The sequence below is a fragment of the Mytilus californianus genome, unplaced genomic scaffold (genome assembly GCF_021869535.1).
Source record: "Mytilus californianus isolate M0D057914Y unplaced genomic scaffold, xbMytCali1.0.p SCAF_19, whole genome shotgun sequence".
Classification (NCBI taxonomy): domain Eukaryota; kingdom Metazoa; phylum Mollusca; class Bivalvia; order Mytilida; family Mytilidae; genus Mytilus; species Mytilus californianus.
In genome coordinates, this window is record NW_026262667.1 from 11,077,253 (window position 1) to 11,092,545 (window position 15,293).

Sequence of the window (15,293 nt, forward strand, 5' to 3'; positions counted from 1 at the left end):
GCCAACATTTACGAAATCATTACTATTCGCCAATGTCGCCAACATTTACGAAATCATTACTGTTCGCCAACGTCGCCAACGTCGCCAACCTTTATTCTATTCTATTCACTATCAGCTATCTAATGGTTCGTTATGCCCACTATCAGCTATCTATGGGTTTTTTATGTCCACTATCAGCTATCTAAGGGTTCTTTATGCCCATTTTCAGCTAGCTAAGGGTTCCTTATGCCCAATATTAGCTATCTAGGGGTTTGCTATGCCCACTATCAGCTATCTGAGGGTTCGTTATGCCCACTTTTAGCTATCTAGGGGTTCGTTATTCCCACTATCAGTTATCTGAGGGTTCTTTATGCCCACTATCAGCTATCTGAGGGTTCGTTATGCCCACTATCAGCTATCTGAGGGTGTTTTGTTCTTTGCTGCGTAATGCCCACTATCAACTATCTAAGGGTTCTTTATGCCCACTATCAGTTATCTAAGGGTTCTTTATGTCCACTATCAGCTATCTAAGGGTTCTTTGTGCCCATTTTCAGCTAGCTAAGGGTTCCTTATGCCCACTATCAGGTATCTAGGGGTTCGTTATGCCCACTATCAGCTATCTAAGGATTCGTTATGCCCACTACCAGCTATCAAGGGGTTCGTTATTCCCACTATCAGCTATCTGAGGGTTCGTTATGCTCACTTTTAGCTATCAAGGGGTTAGTTATTCCCACTATCAGCTATCTGAGGGTTCTTTATGCCCATTATCAGCTATCTGAGGGTTCTTTATGCCCACTATCAGCTATCTGAGGGTTCTTTATGCTCACTATCAGCTATCTGAGGGTTCTTTATGCCCCCACTATCAGCTATCTAATGGTTGTTTGCTGGTCATAGTGTGCTTCATTTCTTCTTCCGTCTATAAATTTTTTCATTCTCGTTTTGGTATTTTCTTACTTATTTTAGTGAGTTTCTGACTCTTTGCTGAATTTTCTAATTTCTTTTTGTTTGGAATTCGTATAATTTGATTGATTTTACATCTCCAGCGCTAGACTTTACATCTCCAGCGCTTGACTTTACATCTCCAGCGCTGGACTTTACATTTCCAGCGCTTGACTTTACATCTCCAGCGCTAGACTTTACATCTTCAGCGCTTGACTTTACATCTTCAGCGCTTGATTTTTACATCTCCAGCGCTTGATTTTACATCTTCAGCGCTAGACTTTACATCTCCAGCGCTTGATTTTACATCTTCAGCGCTAGACTTTACATCTCCAGCGCTAGACTTTACATCCCCAGCGCTAGACTTTACATCTTCAGCGCTTGACTTTACATCTCCAGCGCTAGACTTTAGATCTCCAGCGCTGGACTTTACATCTCCAGCGCTAGACTACATCTTCAGCGCTGGACTTTACATCTCCAGCGCTAGACTTTACATCTCTAGCGCTAGACTTTACATCTCTAGCGCTAGACTTTACACATCTTCAGCGCAGGACTTTAAAAGACACTTTATAATCTGTCTGAGACCAACAGGGCTCCGTATGTATTGGCACACATAATAGCTCTGTCTAAGAGATTTACTATATTCTGCTACACACTACATAACATGTGCATGACACAGCTTGAGAAACTGAACCCATTCATCTAGGTTTGAGATAAAATGCTTCGCTGGGGCGCAGCTTGATACGACCGCAGAGGTCGAACCCTGAACAGTTGGGGCAAGTATGGACACAAAATTCAAGCTTGATACAGCTATGACTTTGGATTGTCATTAAATATTTGACACAGCATAGGTTTCTGACACAGGATGAATGTGGTGTAAGAACTGGAAAAAATTTAATTTACCTATTATGGTGGAATATCCATAAACTAAATTGTTTGTTAATTTCAATATATCAAAGAATATGTAGAATTCAATGTTTGATGTAATGTAATAAAGTTGAAATTTGGACCGTTTTTGTTCAATGTGGACCAATTTGGTAACATGTATAAATAATCAAAAATCTAAATACATGGGAGCCCATTTAAATACATCATAAAGGTATTAAAATAGAAAGTGACATCATAGTCATGGCTAAAAATAAACAAAAATCCTTAATCAGCAACATTTAAAGTAATATCTAAAAATAAAATTCCTTTGTAACCATAAAAGCCCATTTAAATACATCATAAAGATATTAAAATAGAAAATGACATCATAGTCATGGCTAAACATAGCAAAAATCCCTTAATCAGCATCATTTAACAGTAATATCTAAAAATGGAAATTACATCATAAAGGTATTAAAATAGAAAATGACATCATAGTCATGGCTAAAAATAAACAAAATCCGTAATTAGCATCAGCAACATTTTATAGTAATATCTAAAAATAAAATTCCTTTGTAACCATAAAAGCCCATTTAAATACATCATAACAGATATTAAAATAGAAAATGACATCATAGTCATGGCTAAACATAGCAAAAACCTTAATCAGCATCATTTAACAGTAATATCTAAAAATAAAAATTTCTTTGCAACCATAAAAGTAAAATAGAAAATGACATCATAATCATAGCTAAAAATAAACAAAAATTTTTTTTATTGGCAAATTTTAAATGGAGTTTATTATACTAAAACAATAAATTTGCAACCATAAACATGATAAAACCCCATTTAAACACATCATAAAAGTATTAAATAATTCAACTACATCATAAGGCTATAAAAATAGAAAATGACTTCATAGTCAAGGCTAAAGGTAAACAAAAAACCTTCATCAGCAAAATTTTATATTGGCAAATTTCCAATGAAGTTTATTACACTAAAATTGTTGGCAAATTTCCAATGCATTTATTAACAATAAAGTTATTGGCAAATTTCCAATTTACATACTTAAAAGCAGTGTAGATGAGATATTTAAATGAGTTTGAATTACCAACTTTACACTGCTTTTAAATAATGTTCTTTACTCAATTATTTGTCTATTAAAATGGAAACCCTTGTTTTTTAACCTTTTTTCCCCTTATTCCTTAAACATTAGAGCCATAACCACCACCACCACCACCCCCCCCCCCCCCCCCCTCCCCCAAAGCCAATTATTACTTTCCAATGTAACCTAAATTTCCAATATACATAATTTTAAATTTCAGTTCCTCATGATATATAACCGTATCATTATTATTTTCTTTCATATATAAATCTGAAACAACCATCTTTAAATGGAAAATTTTAAAGAAAAAAAAAGGAAAAAAAAAAATCCTACCCCCCACACATTTTTTCAACCCCCTTTTGATTCATCATCCCCCACCTCAATCACAACCTTCAATTTGTGGTATGGTACATTGCAATACAATTTCACAGAGATCCATACACTTGAACACAAGTTTTTGTTGCAAACTAAAAAAATCCTTATTTTCGACCAATATTTGGCCCCTTATTCATAAATGTTTGAGCAATTAACCCCAAAACTCAATTCCTACTTTATCTTCGTGATAAAAAATAACTAACTTAAAATGTAAATTTTAAACAAAACAAAAAAGGAAAAAAAAAAATTACCCCTTTTTTGACCCCCGCCCCCCTTATGATTCATCACCCCCACCCCCCTTTCCCCCCAAACCAAGCTCAATAACAGCCTTGCCTTTGTGGTATGGTACCTTGTAATACAATTTTAGAGAGATCCATACACTTGAACACAAGTTATTGTCTAGAAACTAAAAAATGCTTATTTTAAACCCCTTTTTAGGCCCCTTATTACTAAACGTTTTGGGCAATTACCACAACACTCAATTCCAGCTTTCCCTTTGTGAAATGGAACCTTGTAGTAAAATTTCAGAAAGATCCATACACTTACACACAAGTTATTGTCATGAAACTAGAAAAATGCTTGTTTTTTGCCCCCTTTTGGCCCCTTATTCCTAAAATTTTGAGGCAATTAACCCCAAAATCAATCCCAGCATTGACCCTTAGTGATATGGAATCTTGTGGTACAATGTCAAAGAGATCCATATGCTAACACACAAGTTATGTCTGGAAGTTACAAAAATGCTTATTTTCGGCCCCTTTTTGGCCCCTAATTCCTTAACTGTTGGTACCATAACCCGTAAAATCAATCCCCACCTTCCTATTGTGGTATTGAACCTTATGGTAAAATTTCATAGAGATCCATTCACTTAAACTAAAGTTAGAGTGCGAAAACCATTGTGTATTCGGACGACGACGCCGGACGACGACGACGACGACGACGACAACGACGCAAACGTCATACCAATATACGACCTCAAAATTTTTTTGCGGTCGTATAAAAATTGTCAATGCATGGTTTTCGACAGAGTAAAATTTGAAACACTATTTTGTTGTCATACATGCTTAATTCAAAGTAAAGCTTCACTGGATATTTGCCACTTAAAATGTCTCACCAGACTTCGCGCTGTGCATTAGTACTTGGGCAATTGCAAAAAGCAACAGTTTTTTATGGCCCCGCAAAGTTGTCGGTGCCATATAGTTTTACCCTTGCCCGTCATTCCGCAACAAACCATTATACGGACTTTTTTTCTAAACTCCTTCAGATTTCAGGTATCGTTCCGACACATCTATTTTTTTTTTTTATATTAAAGTTTCAGTTATATATGTAAACAAGTCTGTGGGAAAACATGTTTTTCTGTTCTATTAAACTTTTTGTGTTGCATAATGTTAAGGATAATTGAATTATTTAGATTTTTCTAATTGCATAAAATTCATAATATTGCAACTTTTATTAAATGAAACAAACAATATTTCAAGAGAAGCAACTTTCCTACTGACATGTTTTTATTGTAGATTTCTCATGATCACTTTTATTAAATTAATATAAAAATAATATTTAAAGAGAAAAAAATCCCTAATTACATGTTGTTTAAATTGTTAAAAAAACACAGAGGTTTAATTTGTTTATTTAACATTTTTATCTAAATTCACATTTCGCCTTAGTTCAATTCCCATCTCGCCTTAGTATTTTTTTTACCTTTTTTACCTGGAATTCACAGCTAAGGCGAAATGGGAACACACCCTTACAAATTGTCTTGATCATGTTGATTGAAGGAAATTGCAAAGTAAACATTTTAATTGTTGCACATGTGTAATCAAAAGTGATGACACTTATTAACCTGAAATCAAATGATCAACAGATTAACGATCATCAAAGGTGTTAATTGGGCCAAAAACATGTCACTTGAAGAAAATGGTTACATAAAAAATGCTACAAATGTACTTAGAATTGTAGAATTATTTCTCAATATGATTTTTTCAATACGAAAGTTATGAGGAGATAAAATGAACACTTCATCACCGGTAGTCTGACTTTCGTGATTTTATATATATGAGAATTAAAAGTCGTACAGTTTAATTTTTTTTAAAGATTAAATTGGTAAAACCTGTCTGAAGATGTACATAATGCGTTTGCTGATATTCGATGTACAATTTATTTTCTAGATTATATGCCTGTATCCATGTAGTCAAACCTACATGGTGATCTTTGCACGTCTTGATTTGGACAACAATGGTAATATTTTATTGAACACTTAAATTCGTGGATATAGCCATCCACGAAAACCATGACAATTGGTATCCCACAAATATAAGTAATTTCACAGTACATTCTTCAAGATTATTGCTGATGAACTTAATGAGCCTTTTTTCTTTTTTATTAGATGCATGACTCTTGTAATGTGTTTATATTGTAGAAAAAGTAGATTACCAGCAAGATCTTTTCTTATACATAATAAACTGCTTCGCTGAGCGCAGCTGGATACGCCCGCAGAGGTCCAACCCTGAACAGGTTGGGCAAAAATGGACACAATATTCAAGCTTGATACAGGTCTGAATTTGGATTGTAATTAAATATTTGACATATTATAGGTTTCTGAATAAATGTAGTCAAAGAACTTGAAATTGGTTATATGTATTGAATTTATATTCAATTAAAGATTTCTTGCTGTTGTGCAATATACTGTGCTGTTGCGCAATACTTAGTAAATCTGTTGTCAGACTATAAACAAATAAAGTTCAATTTCTTCTCAATGTCATATTTGAAATTATGAAAATCAATATGGAGATTACATCCATAGCTTTAAATAATTCACCAAAGTTTCATGAGAACTGCTGAAAGCATTTTTGAGTTTTTGTCCAAAAACTGGAAAATCCCCCCTTTTTAATGAATAAAACCCCACAACTCAGAAATGTAAAATCTAAAATTTATAAAATTCTAAAGGGAGTTTACTTCAACAGATATAAACAAGTCACCAAAGTTTCATGAGAACTGCTGAAAGCATTTTTTAGTTATTGTCAGAAAACTGGAAAATCACCCTTTTTTTATGAATAAAACCCTGTAACTCGGAAACGTAAAATCTAAAATTCATAAAAATTGAAAGGGAGCTCATGTCAATAGATATAAACAATTCATCAAAATTTCTTGCAAGTTGGTGAAAGCATTCTTGAGTTATTGTCAGAAAACTGGAAAATCCCCCCTTTTTTAATGAATAAAACCCCAAAACTCGGAGACGGTAAATCTTAAATTTACAAAAAACGAAAGGGAGCTCACGTCAATAGATATAAACAATTTACCAAAGTTTCATGCATATTGGTTAAAGATTTTTTGGGTTAATGTCCGACATGTTGACGACGGACAGACGGTCAACGGTATACCATAATACGTCCCGTAAACGGGCGTATAAAAAAAACTGACCGACTTCCTTCTACAGGGAAATCTTCTTTGCAGTTGAGACTTTATGTTCCGAACATTGGTTAGTTGAGGAAGTTACAGACAGACTTAAAAGTGTTCTGATCCTAGTAAGATTCCTTATGAAGTGACTTAAAAGTGTTCTGATCCTAGTAGGATTCCTTATGAAGTGATTTAAAAGTGTTCTGATCCTAGTAAGATTCCTTATGAAGTGACTTAAAAGTGTTCTGATCCTAGTAGGATTCCTTATGAAGTGATTTAAAAGTGTTCTGATCCTAGTAGGATTCCTTATGAAGTGATTTAAAAGTGTTCTGATCCTAGTCAGATTCCTTATGAAGTGTACTGCATTCAAACTTTGTACACTGTGCAGAAGGGGTGTGATATCCCCATGATCCCTCGGGTTGTTTTTGTCATCCAGTCACTGAATTTAATTCATAAGCTCAGTCAAGATTGTCTACCTTGTGAAGTTAGAAATCTTAAACCAACAGATCTTTACAAAATCATTTTTGGGGCTATTTTCATGATCAAGATTGTGCCCTTTAGACTATGGATAAATCATGTAGTTCACACCTACAGTCTAACTTTGATAAGTCGAAGTCTGAGGCACCTGACATTACTATTCAACACATCCAAGGTTCGAGTCATCTTAGATCGTGAGTTCATCATGTGCTACTATTTCAATATTGTATCTTGTGCTGTCAGCCCAATATGTCATGCCAGAAAACATATCTAATATCCTAATCTGTAGGTATTGACAGCACATGCGGTATAAAAAAAAATTATTTCATAAAAACAAGACAGAATAGACAGTTCACATCTGATGTTTTCAAAGATAATGAAATACAAAATACGGAAGTACTTGCAAAACGAAACAATTCATTACAGATAATTTTTCAACTTTCTACTAGCTGCTATTTGCTGAGATCAAGTCTTTCAAAATCGTTTAACAACAGTTTAATCAGTTTAATTACAAGTTTTATTATTCATTGATCTTTTATGAATATCTCTGCTTTGGTCTACTAATTCGTTTCATTATTATCTCAGGTAAAATGTGTCCCACAAACGTAATTTTCAGAATGGTCAAACATCAAAGTTGTTGAAAAACAAACAATAAGAGTAATATGCAAATCTAATTGTAATACAGAGATTAAACGAAGTTAACAGAAATTTTGAACCAATTGAGTTTGACTCATCGGAGTTAGAAATGCCTTTAACAAATAGGAATTCTGCCAGGACTTATAAAATACTTCAAGTTATCCGAGTTTTTGACCCAACAGAGTTTGACACAAGATAATGTAAATCATAAAAGATGGCACATATGTGACTTATTACTGAAATTAAATATTGACACCTACACATGTATTTCTCTTATGATAAAAATACTTTTCGAATGGCCTTATTTGTTGTTTTGCATTATCAACTGAGACAATTTCAAATAATTGCCTTTTAAGACTCTTTTTGTGCCATTGCATAAGCACATATATTGGTTAGTTTTTTTTATTTCTACATTCATAATCAAAAACGTTACTGATAATACAGGATCATGAAATATAGAATTAACAAACTGCCATAGAAAAAAACAGTTGTTGTAATCGTTACAGTAAATCATAGAATTGCATGATAGGCAGACCTAATAAATGCATTAGTGTTATATGATATTAATCAAATTAATGTTCAACAAAAAGAAAACAATGATAATTATTACCTTCCATTTGGAGATATTAGCAGTAATGCAAAGCAATTTATGTTTTAAAAATTTATGTTTACACAACAATGACAATGTCTGTCCCACAAGTCCATTCATTTAAAAGCAAAAACAAGGCAACTGCACAAAGTTATAAGATATGACTACTACTAAGCAACACAAGAAACTTATTCATTAATTACAATTCAAATAATGCTAAAATTTAACATTTTCTAAGTATGAATTGTAATATATATATATATTTGCAGTATACATATCTGGGTTTTCTCAAAGTTTATTTCATTTCTGGGTCACAAGGAATGTCACGAATGCCTTTCTTTTTCGGAAATTCAATCTATAAATGCTGGTTAAAACAATACCAAGTGTGCCTAAGAAACATGTTTTCATACAGATCATAAAATGTCAAGTATTCATTCTGAAGATTGTTGATTTACGTGCAACCAGTCACGATCATCATGTCTTCGGCAATACACAAGACATGATAGCCAACCAATATAACACCCGTCATACGGGACCCCCACCTCACTTTATCATCAAATTTACGCACCTTGCGAAACATTTCGCAATACATAGATGTTGATACATTGCGGTCGGTGTCTTTACTGTTGTACCGACTTGCAATTGTCCTCAAATCGGCAATCAGGGCCGAGAAATCCATCCCAAACTTGATGATATTTAGGCCTACATGTGTGCGCTGTACGTAAACACTCTATTGCTTTCAATCAACACCGCCGTCTGGCGGTCGCGGTACCTTTGATCATTTTCAATGGAAACGATAACTCTGAACTACAACAAACATTCCCCGCCATATTCCCTCGATTTCATCCTGAACATACTGGCAAATAAATTTAGGGTATATAAGAATAAAAGTCGAATTTGGTATACAGTATAAGGCTAAATGAATTGTTTATGTTTATAACATTAGCATGAACAATTTTATGGCCATGATTTTTTTCCCGATGCATTTTTTAGTGTGTCTTGACTTTAAATATGATTACTCCTGAGACCAGTAAGGTCTATATCACTACTATAGTAGTCTCAGGGCACTCTTATTAATAAATTAATTGAATCTTATTTGTGTTATTTACAAATTATAATGTTATTGTCGTGTCAAATGTTTATTCTTCGGAGTCCTTGTTTGGAATAAACTATAATTCTTCTTCTTTTTCTGAAAGCCTCCAGTTTCATTATAGATTTATCTTCTAAATTTACTAATTTTGAATTTTTAAAAGACCAATCAAAATGTATATTATGGTTGATGTCAAATGAAGTTCCAATAGTTGATAATATAATGATAAAATTAATAGATAGTTTAATATATAGATAGTTTAATAAAGACTCAGAGAAGACTGCAAAATTAAGCAATAAGACATGAGTGGCACCCAGCTCTTCCTTCAATAATACAACGATACTGATTGTGTTCACTCACTCATTATCTTTGGGAATACACTGTGTTGTTGTCTCCCTTTTCTCATATACGGTTTTAGTTTTATTGTGAGATATTGCTATAGTTCATTCAATTATTAATTTTGTACACTTTAATTTAAACTGTAATTGTTCTGCTCCTTTGGGCGCCTTGATTGACAAATCAAAATTGTTGTTGTTGTTGTTGTTGTAATAGCAAGGACGTAAAACCAGAGACATGACTTTTTGTATACTTACATGTCTCAGGTAAAACTAACATATAGGTCCTTGTTAATAGCTGGGACTATTATACTATATTATAACTGTACAGTTAATAGCAACTACACTTTACATTTGACATTTATCATTTAAATTTTATTTTTAACAGGTGAACATAGTCTTCAACACGATACCTTGGGGTAGTCACTCGGCTCCATTGCTGAACTGATAATGATCGATCGGATGCTATCTGTGACCAATAGACTGTATTAGTCCCAGGTGCCATTTAGTTCAAATTAACCGATGTTTGTTCCGATTTAAACAAATTTTCATCTAAGTTTTTATTTTTGGGAATACACTGTGTTGTTGTCTCCCTTTTCTCATATACGGTTTTAGTTTTATTGTGAGATATTGCTATAGTTCATTCAATTATTAATTTTGTACACTTTAATTTAAACTGTAATTGTTCTGCTCCTTTGGGCGCCTTGATTGACAAATCAAAATTGTTGTTGTTGTTGTTGTTGTAATAGCAAGGACGTAAAACCAGAGACATGACTTTTTGTATACTTACATGTCTCAGGTAAAACTAACATATAGGTCCTTGTTAATAGCTGGGACTATTATACTATATTATAACTGTACAGTTAATAGCAACTACACTTTACATTTGACATTTATCATTTAAATTTTATTTTTAACAGGTGTACATAGTCTTCAACACGATACCTTGGGGTAGTCACTCGGCTCCATTGCTGAACTGATAATGATCGATCGGATGCTATCTGTGACCAATAGACTGTATTAGTCCCAGGTGCCATTTAGTTCAAATTAACCGATGTTTGTTCCGATTTAAACAAATTTTCATCTAAGTTTTTATTTTTTTTACACAAATCAAGCATGCAATGCAGTTTATTTTTCACAGTTAAGCTTTTTTTTATATACCTATCTGTAGTCTGCCTGGTCTCCATCTTCCGAGTCTGACATACAGTTCAAATTGATCAGTTTACTTTTCTATACCTTTTTAAGCACGGAAATAAGAGAGACACGAGATTCACAATCTCATTATCTTTAGTTACAATCATAGTGTATTGTATATCTGATTCAAAGTTTGAAAATTGATGCTTCAGTTATTAGGATTCTAATCTAATCTAGCTTATATTTAACCCGGCCCTGTGTAGAGAAATCATATTTTTATATGCAGAACAGGTGCTCTGTTTATATACAGTGATTGGTCATAACTTGGTTAACCTCCAGTGACAAATATTTCATACATACTCAGGAAGAGAATAAACGGTGACAATAAGCAATACAATAGCCTAGATAGGTTTTGCCAGGTAGGCCGACCGCCATTAAAAACAGGGTGATAATTTGGATTGTCATCAGAAAATGAGGGTAATACGTTGTAAATTGTGTGTCTCGTATTATCGTTTTAAAAAGAAAAGGTAGATTTAGTTGTAGTGAAAATAAAATAGACGACTGTCATTTTCTTTGATGTAAAGTACCACTGAATAATTTCATATAAATTCTTCGGAACAACGAATCGGTAAATTCGCCATGAATAATGTTTAATGAACAAACAATTCTGAACTAGCATAGAGAAATATGCATGTTCAGTAAATCTGAATGTAGTGTTGAGAAGCGAGCGAGATTTTAACAAAGGTCAATAACTGCCTCGTACGACAAACAAATTAGACCGGTACACACTTGTTAAAAGTAAAGCCCACTTTGGGGTTTTCCTTCAACAAAAATAGACACGTATGATTTAATTTGTCACTTGCATCTATCCACTTTTGCGTTTTTCAAAGTCTTAATCATTTTGTGCATGTTTTGTGGAAACCGAATCTTCCTTCTTGTATTTGCGAATAGTCGCTTGGGTACAGGATTTGGACTTGTTTTCATTGTTTACACTAAATATTCAATTTTCTTTTTTTTTTTTAAACCACAAAGCTTGTGTCTTACCTTGTTTTTGTTGTTAATATTCATGCTTAAAAACAACGTATGGATAGTAAAATATGGGATATTTTAGAGTGGTTAATTTCACTCAAAATAAGGTATAACAAGCTTAGTAAGTATCTATGTATTACTGGTAAATTATTAAGTCAAGGATTTCATTAAAACAATTCATCTTAAACCTTTACTAAATTCTTCCATAGATATCAAGATTTGGTTTGGAAGTTTGGTTGTACCAGCCTGTAGAAAACTTATTTCAAACGGGATAGCACATCCTAATTTTTACGGAGACGTTGTTTACCGAGACCGGAAATGTCGATACGATCCGGGTAAACTTATCGATCCTTTAAATAAACTTAGTCTAAAAGGTTAACAATCCAACACTATAATTAGACTTATCGATCCTTTAAATAAACTTAGTCTAAAAGGTTAACAATCCAACACTATAATTAGAACTTTGAATATTGTTTTTATTGGTATCAATATTGATTTCGTTATCAGTAAATTAAAATCAAACTAAATATTATTTTTATATACATCTGCACATTCATGGCTCTACAATCTGTCGATACCTGCGTCTTGGCATTGCACTCCATTGGATCTTGGGTGTGTATTGACTGATATTTTAGTCTTAGATGCTTGATTTTTTTATTAGTTCTTATTGAATTTGAACTATCTGTCAGTTACCGCGAGTACTCTCACATCTGTACTTAGTCCCAGGTTAGGGGGAGGGTTGGGCGCCCGCCAAACATGTTTAACCTCGCCACATTCTGTATGTGCCTGTCCCAAGTCAGGAGCCTGTAATTTAGTGGTTGTCGTTTGTTTCTGAGTATCATATTTGTTTTTCGTTCATTATTTTGTACATAAATTAGTTTTCTCTATTGAATTGTTTTACATTTGTCATTTCGGGGCCTTTTATAGCTGACTATGCGGTATGGGTTTTGCTCATTGTTGAAGGTCGTACGGTGACCTATAGTTGTTAATGTCTGTGTCATTTGGTCTCTTGTGGGGAGTTGTCTCGTTGGCATAACACATCTTCTTATTTTTATATCTAGTGTCTTTTTGTTGTGGGGATGTATTTAAATATCCTGCCACGTCCACTCTGTGTTTTTGTTAGATCTATTTCTGCTTTGTATCTATCTGATGAGTTAAGCCCATTTCAACTGATTTTTATAGTTTGTTATTATGTTGTACTGCTTCACTACTGTCCCATGTTAGGGGGAGGGTTGGCGCCTTCAAACTAGTTTAACCACGCCGCATTCTATATGTGCCTGTCCTAAGTCAGGAGCCTGTAATTTAGTGGTTGTCGTTTATTACTGTTTCTTATATTTGTTTTTCGTTTATTGTTTTGTATATAGGTATAAGAAGATGTGGTATGAGTGCCAATGAAACCACTCTCCATCCAAGTCAAAATTTATAAAAGTAAACCATTATAGGTCAAAGTACGGTCTTCAACACGGAGCCTTGGCTCACACCGAACAGCAAGCTATAAAGGGCCCCAAAAATTACTAGTGTAAAACCATTCAAACGGGAAAACCAACGGTCTAATCTATATAAAAAACAAGAAACGAGAAACACTTATGAACCACATCAACAAACGACAACTACTGAACATCAGATTCCTGTCTGAGGACAGGTGCAAACAATTGCAGTGGGTATTAACGTTTTAATGGTACCAAACCTTCACCCTTATCTGAAACAATAGTGTAACATCACAACATAGAAAGACACACTATAATGTATAGTTTGTTCTTGTGTTGTGTCTCTGCACCATTGTCCCAGGTTATGGGGAGGGTTTGGCGCCAGCAAACTAGTTTAACCCTGCCACATTCTGTATGTGCCTGTCTCAAGTCAGGAGCCTGTAATTCAGTGGTTGTCGTTTGTTGCTGATCATATTTGTTTTTCGTTCATTATTTTGTACATAAATCAGGCTGTTAGTTTTCTCGCTGACTATGCGATATGGGTTTTACTCGTTGTTGAAGGCCGTACGGTGACCTATAGTTGTTAATTTCTGTGTCATTTGGTCTCTTGTGGAGAGTTGTTTCATTGGCAAGCATACCACATCTTCTTATTTTTATAATTAGTACTGTTCAGTATGTGGTATAAAAATAGAAAGTTAAATATTCAGCGCAAACCACGAAAAAAATCCAAATCCTGCACTCAAGCGACAGTGGAATACATATTTGCAAATTAAGTGCATATTCAGGACGAGATCGTGATATGCAATTAAAACCCTGCTTTGTACTAAACCGACACGCTGAACCGGTTAGTTAACGTGCTCATTCACAAAGTAACAGTTCGAGCCGACCAGACCTAAATCTTACTTCTAAAGGCCGCGTGCTTAGCGGAGAAGCAGCAAATACCCATTTTCAAGTCTTTGGTTTGACACAGCCGGTTCGCACTCGAAATGAGACCACCGAGGCGAGCACCCTACCACGAGATCTCCGATGCGGTACTGGAATACAAAGGAGTTAAGCTTCTAGTGTATCTTGCTCGCTTTTCAGTATAGATTGCAAGGTAGGTGTCTCCTCATGGTTGCATGTGAGACCACATTTTGTGTTATTGCTAACATATGATTCTGGTTCTTAATTCGTCCGGACATGACCTGGCTTCTATTAGCAAGTTTCTGACGATAATCAGATTACAAGAGTTCCAATACATATATCAAATTAACAAAAGCAACACAGTTTTAAGTTAAAGAAAGTCAAAACAAAAAGTGTTCAAAAAAGATCCCTGGACGAACCTAAAGGAGACCTTGCTTTAGAAAGATCTGAAATCATGTAGCTTACATAGACGATCACTTATTTAATATTCATACTTGTTGGTGATGAGTGCACACTACAAGAGTTTCAAAGTGACTGTGTCACACGGTAAAATCAAGAGACAAGACTATATCATAATCAAACAAAAAAGAAGACGCAAAATTACATACACTGATACACACAATCACAAACACATGTACAAATGGCCGTTTTGGTAATTTTTGTCGTTGTTTTGCTGTCTTGTTGGCATATTACTTACGTCTCTGTTTATTAATACACATGTTAACAGTAGGCAACGATACAAATTTTAGTTTGAGAACTTGAATCCCACGCATTAAAAGATTAGAAAAGTTTGAAATGATAAAGTTAGATGCTTTGAAGGGTTCTGCAGGTACTAAACAGAAGAAGGTAGTTTTAGCTGTTTTTTTTAATGGTAACAGATATACGCTTTACTGGTAAAAACCTTTTGTATTTATTAGCATCTTTTATAGTCATAGCAGATACCTTTATGGACCTAACTTAATAATCGACACTGAATGATCTTAAAATAGAAGAGACGGATACCGCGATGATGTACTAG

The 15,293-nt window shown here is 34.2% G+C and overlaps 1 protein-coding gene across 1 annotated transcript in view; it reads right to left on the reverse strand.

Moving 5' to 3' along the window:
• LOC127726912 (uncharacterized) overlaps nucleotides 1–9,113 on the reverse strand; it is a 43,249-nt gene extending 34,136 nt beyond the window's left edge. Inside the window, exon 1 of the mRNA XM_052234283.1 lies at nucleotides 8,926–9,113. Within this exon, the coding sequence (XP_052090243.1) occupies nucleotides 8,926–9,036 (111 nt within the window). The 5' untranslated portion in view covers nucleotides 9,037–9,113. The remainder of the gene's footprint in view (nucleotides 1–8,925) is intronic.
• Between the last annotated feature and the right edge of the window lie 6,180 nt (nucleotides 9,114–15,293).